An 18543-nucleotide genomic window follows, 5' to 3' on the forward strand; every position below is an offset into this window, starting at 1 on the left:
ATAACCAAATCCATTCATTTGAAGGGGTGTCCACATACTTCTGTGTATATATAGTGTAGGTCTCAAACGTTGTTCTCACAGATGGATTATCTCGCGAAACAGAAGCAAGGGTAGGAAGGGACCTCCTACATTGCTCACAGGGTAGCCACAAAACAACCACATCCTCAGTGACACTGCAGCAGATGACAACTTTCAATATGTCAGATATGTCATTATGCACTGAACTTGATCACACAGTCTGTGACAGAGATGAATGAATTCATTTGGCTTTAGAACTACTCGAACGATGATGCCATGTGGCATGGTTAGCAGAATCTATCAGAACCAATAAGGTAAGAATACTATCTGAATAGTATTTTTCTGAATAACATGAATAACATTGAAGTACAATATCTTTATTCTATCGTTAGCGTTGTCTACCATTGCTAGATTTCTTTGTGTGGGGTTTGGTGTTTTTGTAAACGCATTTGTAGCTTACATTTCTGGACTTAACCTTTGCTTGACATGAAAGTGATAGTCTTAAATGAAACTTTCTCCTTCTTCTCGACTCCAGCACAATACTATATATTTGTTTCATACACTTCCAGTAATGGTTATTTTACTTCAAATAATGAACTCCAACACAAGGACATATGTGATTTATTGTTTGTCAGGCTTTCAGGTGCCATTGATCTCAGATAGTGAGCAGAACAGACTACTGTCCATTGTTGCCCTCATGGCTGTAAAACAGCAGCTAATCAGCTCACTGGTGTTGTGTTACCTGATTCAATATGGTACGTTTAACTTTTTCTCATCTACTTTTTGTGTGCTATATATTGTATTGATTTTCAAGTGATGTATTTTCTCAAACACATATCTAGATAGTTATCTCCTATGAGTGGTAATTGGTTAGATTAGCAGGAAATGTTTTATCACATCAGGGTACCAGCAGAGCCTTATATAGACTATGAGTCTGGGTACCATGGCACTGGCATCACACTGACCACATCATCCTTTTTTCCTGCGTTCACAGTTGCATGTTCCTGCAATGTCACCTGCACCACAGACTACAATACATCCCTGAACTGTTCCTGCTCAGGCACAGTGCCCTCATCTCCCATTCTCCTTGAGGCAGAGTGCAGGTACACACTGTTCTCTTTCACGGCTGTGTTTCTGGCCTTGCACCGATTGATTTAAGAGATCACATTTATACATATTTATGTACTGTAACGTTTAAACATATCATTTTAAGAAAAACATCTGAATGTTACATAAACATTTTCGTACTGGGTTTTGTTTTTCTTCACAAAAGCTGTATTTGAATATTTTAATCACTCTTCTCTCTTTTCAGAGATTTTGAAGACCAGGTGAATGATAGCTGTGAAATAACACCCCCACAAAGCTGGTGTATAATACAACCAGAAGGTTTTTTCGATATAATATCCGTTAACACTAAGTGCACTGCAAGAGTAAAGCACACAGGAAAAGAAGACAAAATGAAAACAGATGACTCAACTGACTGGAAATTGTATAAATTAGGTAAGTGGAGTCGACCTACGTCTTAGGATGGTTTGTACTTCCCCCTGAACATTGCCTCTGATTCAGGGACAAGATATGGCATGAAAAAGAAGTGTTTATCATTAGCAGTAAGGTCATCTTATCAGCCACTTATCAGCCAATTACTGGACTGTGTATGGTGTCTTATTAAGACCTATTCTGCTGTGACACGTTTTTATCAGCAGTTTTGAACTTTGCACAGCTTTGAAACGACAGTGTTGAACAGTCTTTCCAATGAGGATTATTGTGTGATGTGGACTGTGTGTCCTGGGTTCTTATGTATCACTCGCATTTGAAAGCTAATATGGTACAAATGATTGAGCTTTGTGCACTTCAATCCATGCCTTTTTCATATAATGGTTCCAACCCAAGCTTCTCTGCCTTTTCTTCAATAGTGAAGCCGCACCATCCAGTCAATGTACAAGTGACAGAGAACATTGACAGCTACAACGTCACTTGGCAGATGGATGAAAGCCTTTACCTTGATGAATGTTTCATGTACAGGGTGCGGATTACAACAAATAATAACAATTTAAAGGTAAACAAAATATATTTGCTATGTTACATGTTTCCAATAAAATATTACAGTATGTGAAAGACCAGGTTCCCCAAACTGTTAAATATAAGTTTTTCTTTTGACCTACAGGATCCAGTCTATTACCCTGTAAGAGAGGACCAGAGGTACCTAGTGCTAAACAGCCTTCAACTGCAACCAGGAACTGAGTATGTGGCAAATGTCCAGGCCTCAGTGAACCCTGTGTGTAACTACCAAGGTCCCTGGAGTGAATGGAGCTCCACCGTAGAATGGAGGACTACAGGTACATCAATGCGGTTTAGATTTGACTGATCTGCGTTACATGCTTTTCCTGGATATATTGGATTGGGACTTCATTTTTCAGGTTACAGTAATGTATGAAATGGAGTAAAATGTCTCTCTCTCTCTAAACACTATGTGTATTTTTACAGAAGGGGATGATAAGTTATGGTGGCAGTGGCCTGTTTTACTGACCATTCTCCCCTGTTTGATCCTGTGCTGCCTGTGCTACCTCTTCAAAATGTGAGTATGCCTTATTTATGATCATTCAGGTAACAGTAAGTGTTAGTGTTTGCTAAGCATTTTTGATCAGACACCAACTTGTATCCTCAATTTATTCAGGTCTGCCAATAAATGAAATGTTCTAGCCTGGTCACTATCATACGTGTTACATCCAACTTCTCTGACTTTCGTCAGATGCCTTGAACAAACACAACAGTTGGCTAAAGCACAAATTGATCTGCGGCCAGGCTAGGAATGTTCAGCCTCTTGGTGTTTTTACAGAAAGCGTGAATACACTATACACTTTCCTGGCATAACCTCCCACATACACAGAAACCACAGCTGATGCGCTTTACTTGCAGATACACAATGTAGATATACGGGTGAGAAGGCACAGGAAGTCAGAGCTGCTTCTACATTATTATTATACCAAACCTAACCCAATGATAGTTAGGTTAGTTTTGCTTCTACATTATTAAACCACTTACCCTATAAAACATATTATAACACCTGCATAGAGAAAAATTCCATCTTCCCAGAAATGAAAAGTGAAAGAGTATTTGTGAAGACCTGAATAGTTCTGCTTATGTCACTTATGTCATAGATTACATTCACATATCATTTCCTTTGTGAAAACAACCTGTTTGTCACTTTGCCTCTACATCTCTTCCCTGCAGATTGTGGCCGAAGAGGCTACACTTGATGAACTTTTCCCCAAGCCCAGAGGACTTTTTCAAGCCTCTCTACCACACATATGGAGGGGATTTTAAGGTAAAAATACAGGCAAAGCAAAAATAACTCATTGCATCTGTGGGACTTGTTCTAAATCCCTCCAGCAGGTGTTGCCTATAGGGGGAACTTCAGCATGGCCAACAATGGGACTTTCCCATAATCAAATCCCACAATGACTACACATATGAGGGGGGCATTATAATGACTCAGTCTGCAGGGGCTTCAAGGGCTTGTTTTTCAACTCATATGTGGGTAGATGCTCAGTAGACATTGAACTGACGTACTACATCAGAGCAGTTCACCCCCCTAATGGAAAATACCACAGGTAGAAATCTAAACTCAGATGTTTGCTAGGGTTATATTTAAATATTTTCCGCTTAGAGGAGTATTTTAGAAATATTCCAGAAAGGTAACCACTTATGTTTTTAGATTTGCCTTTTCTATTTATATTATTTACAAAACAATTGACACTCTTATGAAGGGGTCATATCCACTATGCTTAGTGAATAGTAAAAACATGTCATTTTTAAATGTAAAATGTATTGCCTTTTAATTTGACATGAATACAACCAGTCATGATGTTTTCATCTGATTAACCAGGTTTGTATCCAACGTTTTTATGCGGGTAAAGTACGTCAGATAAAAATGTAATGACAGGCATGATGGAAACGGTAAACTTTCCAAATGTCGACTAAACAAAATATGCTAGACAAGGTGAGATCTTTTTGTGCGAGAAATGTCGGTGGAAACGCTTTTATGTGCAAATATTGATATAATAACCATCATTTCGAAGTAAACTTGGAGTCACGCGATGACATGTTGTGCGTTCCTCCCACTATGACCTGTCGGGAAAACATGCAGTTTTAGTTGATTAAACTACAGATTAAATACATTATGATTAACTTCACATGGTGGTGAAAGTGCTTAAAAAAAAAAAATCTCGCTCTTTTGTCCATATAATCTCATCATGTAGGCTATACGTGCGCTCTAGCTAACAGCGCGGTGAGTAGTTCCCAAACTGTGGGCGAACTCAGTCCGACTTTCAATTTACTCTTGAAAGCTGTAATAGTAGAATGCACAAGGAATCATTTCCAAAATGGGTAGTGCATCATCAGTTTTCCTCTTGTCATGTCAGTAATTGCATACCTTAGAGAGCTATTTATAACGTGTTATAAATGTCCATATAAACTAGCCCATGTCAGCTAACGTTTTTTTGTTCGTTTTTTTAGCCCATATATTTTGTAGCAATGTTCGAGTCACTCAAATATCACATGCATTCATATTAGACATGGCAAAATGTATAGAATTGCAAGAAAATTAGCTTTAAAACTGCTAAATGCTCTCTGCAACCCATGACAAAATGTGTAGAATTTCAGGAAATAAAGACGGGTATGAACAGTTTGTGTCATAAACAGTGCTTGTGCCCAAAGAAATATAGGTGGGGGGCGCGGGATGTTCCCCAATGCTGGATGGGGTGGGGCACTGAGTGAAAACGTTTGGGAACCCCTTGGCTAGAACGATATTTACATTTTTGTCATTTAGCAGACACTCTTATCCAGACTTATTTACAGGAACAATTATGGCTAAGTGCGTTACTCAAGGGTACATCGACCGATTTTTCAAGTAGAAGCTTTGGGGATTCGAACCAGTAACTTTTCTGTTACTGGCCCAACGCTCTTAACCGCTAGGCTACCTGACAAATTAATCACACACATTATTTTGTGAGAAAACCATGAGTTGAAAATGCGATGGCAACCCATTTTAACGTTGTTTTTATGTGCATTACACCATCACGCACATCCTTTTATATGTAACAAGTCAAGTTGATGGAAACACATCTCTAGCGGGAAAATGCGCATATTTGTTTTATGCGGTTTCTTTGATATTCGCATGAAGATCTGTTGCCAAATTCTTCAAAAAGTAGGCTACTTGTGCACGTTTGTCCACAAAAATAATCCCAGCATCCAAGCAGTGCACTGTGACCCCGCCATTTGAAAATGGAAAGAGACATCTGTTAGGCTACAAAACACCAAAAAGTATGACATTTAGGGATTGTCATTTCAGGTCTACTCTTGTAGCCTGATGCGTCTTGCTACCCACGCGCGTTTCAGTCTCGGCCTTGGCCAGTCATCTCTGCCTTGGCAAAATGTCATTGTTCACGTCGAACCACACAGCATTTTGGAGCGTATACCACACGTTTTTAAGTAAATTCGCTCATTTCTATTGCGACTGACAGGCGGCAACGATACATTGTGGTGTAATAGCCTACAGTTTTCATGCCATCTTCATTTAAATGATTGTGATGGGCTCATGTTTTACCGGTATGGCGTAATGCCACTATTTATTTTGCTGGTACTCTGTACCGGATCATGGCGACTTACTTTCACCCATGACTATAATTATATCCTGATGAAGGAAACAAATGTGTTGGTAAAACATTAAAATGATCAACAGCCTCTGTCAACTAGGTCTAAAGTGTACACCCAGTACCGTTTATCATCAGGGACCTCATTTATCAACTGTGTACATTTTTTACTAAATTAATGCAGACGTGGAGGTTCTAGGATTTGTGTATGCAACAAAATATATGCATGTTTTCATTGATAAATCAGATCCATACTATATTTGTGAACTCGGGAACGAGCGCTACAATCCCACCTGGAAAATACCACAATTTGCTGTATGATTTGGAAATGTTGTAACTGGGTCCGTTTCTACAAGAAAGCGCATTAGCACATTTGATAACATTTCTGTGGAGGTGTGGGCAGAATGTTTTAACTTCCAAGACATGCCACTATGCAAATCTTATGCCATTAGTAACCCTTAGTGCAATCCATATTGCTTTTTTATTATTATTGTATTGTGAAAAGTACAGTGCCTTCAGAAAATAGTCACAGGCCTTGACTTTTTACACATTTTGTTGTGTTACAGTCAGAATTTAAAATTGATTAAATGGAGAGATTTTTCTTCACTGGCCTACACACAATAACCCATAATATCAAAGTGGAATTATGTTTTTCGATTTTCTTTTTCTTTTTACAAATTATTTCAAAATGAAAAGCTGAAATGTCTTGAATCAATAAGTATTCAACCTACTTGTTATGACAAGCCTAAATAAGTTCAGGAGTAACGATGTGCTTAACAAGTCACATAATAAATTGCATGGACTCAGTAGTGTTTAACATGATTTTCTATTGTCTCTGTACCCCAAACATATAATTATCTGTAAGGTCCCTCAGTGAGCAGTGAATTTCAAACACAGATATATAGGGAGGTTTTCCAATGCCTCGCAAAAGGCACCTATTGTTAGATGGGTAAAAAAAAGGCAGACATTAAATATCCCTCTGAGCATGGTGAAGTTATTAATTACACTTTGGACGGTGTATCAATACACCCAGTCACATCAAAGATACAGGCATCCTTCCTAACTCAGTTGCAGGAGAGGAAAGATACAGGTCAGGGATTTCACCATGAGGCCAATGGCGACTTTAAAACAATTACAGAGTTTAATGGCTGTGATGGGACAAAACTGAGGATGGATCAACAACATTGTATACTCCACAATACTAGCCTAATTGACAAAGTGAAAAGAAGGAAGCCTGTACAGAATACAAATATTCCAAAACATGCATCATGTTTGCAACAAGGCACTAAAGTAATACTGCAAAACAATTGGCAAAGCAATTCACTTTTTGTCCTTATTACAAAAGTGTTATGTTTGAGGCAAATCCAATACAAGACATTACTGAGTACCACTCTCCATATTTTCAAGCATAGTGGTGGCTGCATCATGTTATGGGTATGCTTGTAATCATTAAGGACGGGGGAGTTTTTCAGGATAAAAAAAGAAACGGAATGGAGCTGAGCACAGGCAAATACTAGAGGAAAACCTGGTTCAGTCTGCTTTCCACCAGACACTGGGAGATGAATTCACTGTTCAGCAGGACAATAACCTAAAACACAAGGCTAAATCTACACTGGAGTTGCTTACCAAGAAGGCAGTGAATGTTCCTGGGTGGCCAAGTTAAAATTGTGACTTAAATCTACTTGAAAATCTATGGCAAGACCTGAAAATGGTTGTCTAGCAATGACCAATAACCAATTTGACAGAGCTTAAAGAATTTTGAAAATAATAATGGGAAAATGTTGCACAATCCAGGTGTGGAAAGACTCACAGCTGTAATCACACAGTTGATAAATGAGGCCCCTGATGATAGAAGCACCTTTGGTGGCGATTACAGTATTAACTTAGGAGTGTAAATGAGATATTTGTGTTTCATTTATACATTTTTTTATTCTGAAAACGTGTTTTAACTTTTTCATTATGAGGCATTATGTGTAGATGGTTGAGTAAAACATATTTTATCAATTTTGAATTCAGGCTGTAACAACAAAATGTGGAATAAATCAAGGGATATGAATACTTTCTGTTTGTGAAAAAGTATGTTTTATGGAAACATACAGTGGTATGCCTATAATAAAATTAAGACATTAACCCTTATTGCTCAGCCCCGATATCTATGTACCTCAACCCACTAACCCCACACACACCTACACCCAGTTACCCACACACCCCGGCCCTGTTACCCCAATGCCCTTACCCTAAGACCCACATGCCAATACCCTAATATTGATACAATTAAATCCCGATGCACATGCATTCTTGCCCTATAAGTCCTATTTCTTACCCCAAGACCGCAGTTGTTTTGCCAAAATACCTCATCCCTGTTACCTGCTTATCACAGCCCTGTTCCCCACTTTGCCTAGGCCTGTATTCCCCAAGTATTCCGCTAATCATTTCATAGATAAACTCATAATACAGTGGTATAACACGTGCCAAAACCCCACTCACTTTTATTCCTACCACAAACTTGCTGCCAGAAAAGATTTTAATAGGCAAATAGACATCCATCCAGACCCATTGCCTGTATGAGCCTTGTGTATCCCTACACTCCATTACTCATAAAAACTAAGTAAATCCATGGGCACACTCAAATAAAACAGGTCTACCCCAGTGCCCAAGCCTCAACGTTCATACAAACCAGGTCTACTCTTTTTGTTTTTAGTTTTTTGACCACTTTTCTTTTTGTTGTCTTTTTTTTATAGTTGGGGTGGGGCTACAGGTACAATATTCATATAATTTAATATTCTGTTCATATGTTTCCCATTCATTATTTCACACATATATTTTTGTGTTGTACCTGTGGGCTGCCACTCCGGAAGAAAAACAAACATAATTTGTATCATATTACAGTTTAAGTAATAATAAATTCAGAATGTACAGGAAAAGAATACAAAAAAGAAGTGGGCCTCCAAAAACCACCCCCACCCTCCCATCCCATTCCCCTGACCCCACCCAGCTAACATGTCTCCCTCCTACCTCCAAATACGATTATGATTCAAGCCCATATAATAAAAGTCAAATAAACATAGTCTACATGCTGCTATGCTATCTCCTTGCCGACGGCAAATGCATCTGTTTTAACACTCGGCTATGTTTTTATTAGCCAACCATTATTTAAATTCCCTTGTGGCGCACGCAAGAGTCCTTTTTGTGCATACGTACTTTTGATAAATGAGGCCCCTGCTGGTTTCTCAACTACAGTTACATCAATATCCAGTAGGGGGAAGTGATGTCCATTGGAAAATTAAAGCCATGCATTAAAAAAAAAACATTTGAGATAGGCCAACATTGAAAGAATATGTGTAGAGAGAGACATAGATTCTGTGTCTGAAGTCAGTGAACAACCCATGGTGTCAAAACAAGTGCCTATTCAGAATGCCATTATCAATTTGTACTGGGCTGGGCTTTGGTGGGGCACAATGTGGACTTGTTCTGAGATCAGTCCGAAAGATCCCTTTTCATATCATCCAGAGTATAACTATTATACACACACACACACACACACACACACACACACACACACACACACACACAAAAAAAATTGATGATGATGATAAATCATTTATGGGTAGATGTAAATAATCTTTGCACATAAGTGTGAAAATGCAAGTGTTTGAAAAGAGCGCTGAAATCTTTTGCTTCCTCTGTGGCTGCAGAGTGTCTGACAGAACACCAGTAGCTAAACCACAATCTTGCAAGTTGTCCTTTGAAATTATTTTAAGAAAAGTCTCAGAAAAAGACTCTAAGATGTGTCCATGACCAAGGTCGTAACTAGGTTTGAGTTAAATTGGGGTCAGATAAAAAACAATTAAGTTGAAGCTTATTTACTGCATTTCTATGCAATTAAAAACTTTCAAATGCTATTCGGAGAACAGCAAAAATAAGCAAAAATGACCCCAGCCATTATCACCTTGGCTGCTGTAGGTTCATTCACCTCAATCGATCTACAAACAGATAGCCTATTAGCAATACAGTTGTAATGTTATACCCCTGAAAGGGGGAAAATAAGAGAAATTATTCTCACTGACATGTAGCATCAGCGATTGTTCAGTCATTTGTAATGATACAATCATCAACTCTTTACATACTGTAGATATCGCTTTCCTCAAATTACGTACACTGAGTTTTTGTGAAACATTAGGAACACCTTCCTAATATTGAGTGGCACCCACTTATGCCCCCAGAACAGCCTCAAGTTTTCGGGACTACAAGATGTCAAATGCGTTCCAATGCTTCACAGAGTTGTGTCAAATTGGCTGGATGTCCTTTGGGTGATGGACCATTCTTGATACACACGGGAAACTGTTAACCGTGAAAACCCCAGCAGCGTTGCAGTTCTTGACATACTCAAACCGGTGCGCCTGGCACCTACTACCATACCCCGTTCAAAGGCACTTAAATCTTTTGTCTTGCCCATTCACCCTCTGAATGGCACACATACACAATCCATGTCTCAATTGTCACGAGGCTTAAAAATCTTTCTTTAACATGTCTCCTCTCTTTCATCTACACTGATTTTAAGTGGATTTAACAGGTGACATCAATAAGGGATCATAGCTTTCACCTGGTCAGTCTGTCATGGAAAGAGCAGGTGTTCCAAATGTTTTGTACACTCAGTGGATAGTGTTCAGTTTGTATTCCTAGGCATTACGAATCAAGCTCCGCACAAACAGACATCCAACTGGAGCACACAGACAGTGGTGTAAAGTACTGAAGTACAAATACTTAAGTACTACTTAAGTCGTTTTTGGGGGTATATTTACTTTACTATTTATATTTTTGACAACTTTTATTTTAACTCCACTACATTCCGAAAGAAAATAATGTACTTTTTCTCCATATATTTTCCCTGACACCCAAAAGTACTCGTTACATTTTGTAAGCTTAGCAGGACAGGAAAATGGTCCAATTCACACACTTATCAAGAGAACATCCCTGGTCATCCCTACTGCCTCTGATCTGGTGGACTCACTAAGCACACATGCTTCGTTTGTAAATTATGTCGGAGTGTGCCCCTGGCTATCCAAAAATACATTTAAAAAACTAGACAAACAAATACTTTTAGACTTTTATTCAAGTAGTATTTTACTGGGTGACTTTTACTTTTACTTGAGTCATTTACTATTAAGGTATCTTTTACTCAAGTATTACAATTGGGTAATTTTTCCACCACTGCACACAGATATAATCATATCACATTCACATTAATTATTAGAATATTACTTATGATTCTGTATTTATATCAGTGATGTAGTGGTAAAAAAAAAAGGTGGGTAATGGATAAGATGAACATTCCCCAATAAACGAAAAAGTATAACTGTATTGTTTGCATTTTAATGTAGGCCATGTCGAGATGTTCATATTGAAACATATCTTCTTTTTAAGTTCCTACTTTGTTTGATAAGACTAGTACAAATATGGGGCCGAGACCCCAACTTTGGGAACCACTGTACAAACCTCTCTCTCTGCTAGCTTCCCCTCTCTCCTCTGCATTCAGCCTCGATCACCACACCAGTGTCTCAGTAGTATACTCTCTGTTAAGCAAAGTTATTATGAGAACTTAGTAGCCTATATGTTGCTCCTGCTGAGGTAGGCTCCGTTTAACGTTAGCTTCTTACTTCATCCTGGCTAAATAATACTAGCCAGAGCACTTCAACGTTGGTTAGTGCTATCCTACCCTAACCTAAATCCTTACCGTAACGATTTTACATTTAAACTACAATGCGTTAGGGACGTCACAAGGATTCCGAATAGCATGGACTCTTCAAAGTTACTGCAATAGAAGTCTCTACCGGCAGCTAGCCACCTGACTGACTGACTATTTACCAGTTGTGCTCTCATTCCCCCGAAAGTCGGTTTTTGTTTGTTTTGGGGATGTCTGTAGACACGGCAGGAGTCGCGGGACGGTTGTTAAAATCGCCTTTTGTACGGCATCTCGCAAACACTGTCTGAAGCCGAGCAGCATCTCTAGTTTTGCCTACCTATTCAACTGAGCCGGCTCCGAGTTTAGTTAGCTCGTTTCACGTCTCAGGACCGACCTGTTCCGCGAGAGGGTGGAGTTAACCGTTTGAGGGAGTGGTGAATGTGCTACTAAAAAGGCTAATCTGGGGGACGAAGGTGAACATAACGAACAATTCGTTGGCAAAGAAGCGGGCGCGATTTGAACTCGGTCAGATCAAGAATATAATCGTCTTCATTTTTGCCATTTAGCAGACGCTCTTATCCAGAGCGACTTACAGTAGTGAGTGCATACATTTCAAACTTGTTTTCCTCTTCTGCGTACTGGTCCCCCGTGGGAATCGAACCCATAACCCTGATGTTGCAATCGCCATACTCTATTAACTGAGCTTTCATCAACGCTGGGAGCAATATTTAGATGTTGACTCATAATTGAGTTTCTTTATTGTGTACAAACTATATTGTAGCGACTTTCACCCAAAACCTAGCCAAAATGTTTGGACCTATTGGCATATTTTTTATTTTATTTAAATAGGCAAGTCAGTTAAAAACAAATTCTTATTTACAATGACACTCTACCCCGGGCAAACCCTAACAACACTGGGCCAATTGTGCACTGCCCTATGGGACTCCCAATCACGGCCGGTTGGGATACAGCCTGGAATCAAACCGGAGTCTGTAGTGATGCCTCTAGCACTGAGATGCAGTGCCTTAGACCACTGCGCCACTCGGAAGCCCAAATGGTAATGGTTAAGGTGTTGGCTTGACAGTCGCTGAACCTATGTTCGAGTCCCTGTTGGGGCTACACCCCCAAATTTGCTACACTGGTGTCAGAAGTGGGATGGAGCTAGGGCAGCCATCAGAAAGCAGTGTACACGTGAGGAATTTGGTATTGAAATGCATGGAGACACACTCTCCTGAAGGTAATTGGTAATGTAGTGACCTTAACCCAACACCTAGCGACCTCATCAAGAGGTTTGGACCTCTTGGTGTATTAGTTAAGGTGTTGGCTTGACAGTTGCTGGACCTGGGTTTGAGTCCCAGTTGGGGCTACACCCTGAATTCGCTTCAGTGTCCTCATATGTAATTATAGCCATGTCCATGACAGTCACATCATTTCAAAAGATTTAGTAGGCAGGAAAAAGATAAACCAGAGTTACTGGAACCTGTGAAAACATCCTCTTGCAGCAGCCCACAGATATCAGACACTGATCTTGCGCGCACTACAGGAACTGTAGATTGGTATCTTCACTTCTCTGTCACACATGAGACACATTAGATCGTATCCCTGCTCAACCTAATGTAAACCTAAACTAATCCGTTTTTATAAAGGATGTACTTACTCTATGTTGCCCTTTCACTAAGCAGTATACATTTCTCTGAACTGCACAGATGTTCTGTGAGAAGTTTATAGTCATGAGGATGTCCACAGGGTTTGGTTATAGTTGAGGAGCATGACATAGCTGTACTAACTATGCTAACTATAGTCAGGTAGTCAGATATACTAACGACAGTCAGGTAGATGTCTTATAGCATAAGCTCAATGTCTGTGATGAACGCACATAAAGTCCCTGATTATATAGTATAAAAATGACTTCACAGCAGATTACATTATATAAAGAAAGCATTTTGTCAATATATGATATGCAGAGTCAGGTAGATGTTTTTTAAATGCCCTCTCTCTTTAGCTCTCTGACAGCTGTTAGTGGTGCAGTATGGCCACTTACTGCTGTCTTTTCAGATGAAAAACAGTGATTAGATTCTGCTGAATTGCTCTTCACCCAGATAAGGTATTCTTGTGAAAAAGCTTGTCCATTCATATCTGTGGGCAACATCTTGCTCTGGAAGGGTTCAGAGTTGTACAAAATAACTGCCATCAGTTTCATAAACATTTCTAAATGTTAAAAAATAAAAAAGGTAATTCTTTCTGTCATTGATCTTCATATTGACGACCGAGGTGATAAGCTCTCATTCAGCCTTTTGCATTCAAGTGTAGCTCAGTTGGTGGAGCATGGAGCTTGCAATTCGAGGTTGACCAATACATGAAAAATGTAAACATGCATGACTAAGTCGCTTTGGATAAAAGCATCTGCTAAATGGCATGCTGTATATACAATATATATATATATATATATATACACTGTATGAGCCTATAGGGGCAAGGGTTTGTTTCTGGACCGGGCGGGCCTACCTTTCACCTCAAGTGTACCTATTGCTCCTTAATCATCCATTTTATCATTATTTTTGTCAGAAATGGGTTGGACCTGTCTTCGTCCTCAGTGAGCTGGATCCCTTGGAGAAAAACCCATCTACACAGATGATGACTGAGAAGCAGCTAGACATCCTCGGGCTGTCCAGGCTGAGTGTGGAGGAAGACAGCAGCAGCAGCAGTGGGGACCAGGGCACCTGTCACTCCGCTGGACACATCTCCATCGATACTGTGATGGTGTCTGGGGAGGAAGGAGCTTTGTCAGGGAGTTCTTGGGTGACATACAAGTGCAGCCAAGGTGGGGAAAGCTTCTCCCAATATACTGGAGGCAGCAGAGGAGGTATGGACAATGAGGCGGAGGGGCCTCTTGGTGCTGGGGCAGAAGAGGAAGGAGGGTTATCTGGGCAGAGTGGAAGACGGGCATCAACGGGCCTGCCTGCTATGAAGTGGCAGCTCCAGCTACAGGCCCGCAACCATCAACCAGAGCAGATTTCATTGGACTCAGAGGACGGCTACCCTCCCTTGGTGTTGGATCTGGACAGTGTGGACACCATTGACAGTGGAGTCTTTGTTGAGTCTGACTGTAGCAGCCCTGTGAACTCTAACTTTGAGTCTGAGGAGCAGATAGACTCTGGTTTACTGAGTGGGGTAGGCAGTTCCCCTTCTGAATATGTCAAACAGTGGGTGAGGGGTAACACTATGCAAGAGGATTCAACCAATTCAGGACAGAACAGGACGATGTGATGTCACCACCTCTGTCACTGACAGTGCTCCAGCATATTTGTCAAATTCCTTACTTTCCCTGGCACAGGTATATTGTTCATATTGTCATCATGTTTTTTTTTTAAAGTGGAGTACGAATGATTTCTTCCAAACATAAAAATGGTTTATCGTAGTAATACAATAATATTGTTTGACAATAGTTGTCATGTTGCGTTATGTGAATAGATGTAGATAAGTCATTTTGGCCTTCCCAGACCTAAATTTTGGTCTTCGTGTAATTAATCATTTTTTACAGCTTCATTTCTCATGCAAATTCCCTGTAGAAAGGGTATTGTTTTTATATCATGTTTGTCTTCTAATGTTTCTTATGTTTGTGACAATGGATCCAATTGAGGAGTTTGCATTCATTTTCAATCGCTTGTTAATTCTTTAAAGGGACAATCCGCAGTTGCTAGATTCAGTTTTTACTTATAAATTAATTATATAAACTCATTTATTCTTGAAGAATATAACTTTTAAACGCCTCATGAGCTTAGTTCAACTGTCGTACCCAATCAGAACCCAAAATATAAGCTTGTTTTACTCCAATGTTTGTAAACATTGTAAGTGGAAACAAAAACTGTATAGCCTCAAAATATGCTTAAAATGTCAATATATTGGATGGTCATTCCTTGCATCAATAGCACTGCCTATGAATTTATGAGTGGTTACATTTCTCCAGGCCCATCCCTCAGCTATTACCAAAACAGAGGCTGGTGGCTTTGTTATTGTTTCAACTAACAATTTCCCATTTAAAGTTAAAAAAAATTCTCATATGCATGTGGTCAAAACAATGTTAAAAAAAAAAATTCTCCCACAGTGGTCAAAACAATGTTATTAAGTAATGGGAGCGTTCCAACATTCAGATATTAGTGTCCTTTTTCTGTACGATACAAAAATGCATCAGAACACAGATTTAGGTCTGCTTTAATGCAGTTCTGTCATTGTATGGAAATTAAAAAGACCATTTCTCTTTACAATTTTAATTTGCTGATAAGAAATTATAGATATGTGTGGTAGTAAAACAAAAAGCTTGGCAGCGGTAGGCTATATCTGATAAATAGACTCACCACCAGGTATCGAATTATATAATCTAGATATTGTACTGTTATCACAATGAGTTGAACAACTGTCTAGTTTCCGTTAACAATCTTTGAGAAGGGTGAAACAGATTGATTTGACTGCACTGAAGAGTATGATAAAACATATTTTTACATGAATTTTCAGGAATATTATAAACTATAACTTAGTTAATTCTATTCATGATGCTTGAGTATGACTTATACACCAACACAAAACACCTTTTTTTATTGCAAGAGTGCAATGTGAAATAGAAAATATTAGACATATGTTCCTAAAAAATATGATGGGTTAATTTGAGCAATTAGATAGTAATTAGAAATGTTTTCCATTGTGTACTTTCCACATTACATTAAAATGCATAATTTGCACATTATACATGACTTATGCATGTTTTTCCTGGTTTAGCCCTACAGACTCATGCTAAGATGAAGCTTCTACTGGCACTTTGTGCAGTTTGGAACATCATCCAACTATCAGAGAGCTGTTCTTCTGGAAGTACTGTACAATATTCCATTGTACTGTCCATATTGTTAATGTTCAGATTCATGTCCAGGAGTAAAAGATCATAACATAGGTGACATGAGTTGTGAAAAAAGGGTGTGTTTCTTCCCAGAAATGACAGATTGACTCGCCTGTGTATCTGATTATTGGTTTACAATTACCTGTACTTTGAACATCACTGACAAGCCTGCAGATGTCAACAACACCCACTACTGGTTGAATTTCATCTGGCCTGAAGAAGCTGGGTGAGCTTTATTGTGTGATGATGATGGATTCTTATGTTATGAATCTCTTGGTTCTGCCCATTGCATGAAGTGGAGAGATGAATACGCAACATTAAATGAAAAAAAAAGATTATGCTGAGAATAAATAATTACTAATATCATTTGAATCACAAAAATCATGAACATTTTTCCACAGGAACACATTCAAATGTCCACTGGTGGAGATGGGGGACAGTTATGGTTGCACATTTGTGGCCGATTTTGATGAGAATGTAAGGTTTAACAACGCTTCATTTAATAGCGTGGACTGTTTCAATGTACGTCTTTGTTACAACATTGACTGCCAATTAAACTATGATAACTTGACAGACTTCGAACCATCCAGAAATAGTAAGTTCCCTGTGAAGATTATATTGATTTGCAATTCATGGGAAATTGCATGAAATAATTATGATTGTGCAAAATATGTTTTTCTATAGCTGACAAATAAGTGTAATGACTAACTCTCTGTCATCAGTTCAACCAACAGCTCCAAGTCATCTCGCTGTCCAGTGGACTTCAGAGGGTTACAAATGCACTTGGCAGAGTGGATATGAACACCATCCATATATAACAGAGTTCCATTAACAACTCTGCTTCTACAAATACCATGGCGATAAGGGCGAGGTAAAGTGCATTGTAATAAAAGTCATGCTTCAATGTCTTGTTAAAGTCAATGGTTGTTTGATAAATTGTTTCCCAGATTTTTTTATCAGGTGTTTTCTGTGTCCCCTCAAAACAAATCTCTTTTAATTGATAGATCTGGACTTAAGCCAGATACCACATATGTTCTGAAAGTGAGATCTGAGCTATATAAGTCCTCTGTATATAAAGGACAGTGGAGTCCGTGGAGTGCATTGGTGCAATTGAGGACTGATGCAAAGGAAGGTGAGAGAGATCTGCTTTGGAGACAAACTAGTTAAATCATATACCACTCTTACCTATCTCCTCTTTGTTATTGTCCCAAAATATGCCATGGAGAAACCATTTAGGCTGCGTTTAGACAGGCCAATTAGTGGGAAAAATATTAGAATTTGACTGCTTCTCTAAACACAGCCATTGATGCATATACTATGTTTCTCCTTCAGCAGAACCAACTATAGTCCTTGTATTTGTATTTTTGTATTTCCAGTTTGTGTGATTGCTGGAGTTCTGTTGTTTGTATTTTACAACTTAAAAATTGTGTCATGAGAGAGCGAGGCTGATTTGTAAGCACACAAACACAAATCATTTATAATCATTTGGGCCATAGAATGAAGATAAAAACGTTCTATGATGTGCCAAGCCCTTTTTTCCAACCTCTCTACAAAGATTATAACAAACATTTCCAGGTAAAGTCTACTAATTAATTCATTATTTCCCCAAAGTGGTCCTCATAACATCTTCAAAATGGTCCCTGGGATAAAGTTAATATTTTAATAATTTTTTCTCTATAGGACTGGCTTGAGTCAGAGTGCAATCTGATACCAACATACAAAACAGAAGAGTTCCTGACCATCGATACTTTGATTATTGAGGCCAAACCTATAGCAGAGGACCAGGACTGCTCAGCTACAATACCATATCCCCTAGCACAAGTTCACACTCCCTATGTTGGTCCCTCAGTGATGGACTGGGTCTGCAGTCACAGTCCAAATGGAAATGGTCCAGGGGACATCCCTTACACCCAGCTGCCCTGCTCTCCCCTAGAGCTCCAGTTTGGAGCGATGGTCACCTCTTTCTCTAAGGACCCTTCGTTCGCCTGCGAGGGGGACTCTGGATGCGAGGACTTAACACTCAGCCCTGACAGCAGCTTGCCTAATAGTCCTGTATCTAGTGAGCCAGAATGCACCTGCACTGATTACTGTATCCTACTCAAAACCTCTAAAGGTTTTATCCCCACCGTTGTGCCCAAAGAGGTCTCTACTCATCCCTTGAAGAGTTATTGCATAGAGGGACCAGGTAAGGAGGAAACCTGTGCCACTGAGTGAAGTTACCAAATGTTACATCATATGCCAATAGGACACAGACGGCCTACCTCTTGGGTTGTGAAAATGTACTGAGCAAGGGGTGTTGTAGT

General features: G+C 39.3%; 1 protein-coding gene across 1 annotated transcript; it reads left to right on the forward strand.

Moving 5' to 3' along the window:
* The first annotated feature begins 65 nt into the window (after nt 1-65).
* LOC115198724 (interleukin-21 receptor) lies at nt 66-16295 on the forward strand. Its single transcript, XM_029760923.1, has 9 exons — nt 66-332; nt 654-773; nt 1013-1121; nt 1331-1518; nt 1932-2074; nt 2183-2354; nt 2503-2593; nt 3250-3343; nt 13918-16295. Exons 2-9 carry the CDS (start codon nt 716-718, stop codon nt 14617-14619), a joined length of 1557 nt encoding a protein of 518 aa, XP_029616783.1. The 5' UTR covers nt 66-332; nt 654-715; the 3' UTR covers nt 14620-16295.
* Nucleotides 16296-18543: the final 2248 nt, after the last annotated feature.

Source organism: Salmo trutta, chromosome 1 (genome assembly GCF_901001165.1).
Source record: "Salmo trutta chromosome 1, fSalTru1.1, whole genome shotgun sequence".
Classification (NCBI taxonomy): domain Eukaryota; kingdom Metazoa; phylum Chordata; class Actinopteri; order Salmoniformes; family Salmonidae; genus Salmo; species Salmo trutta.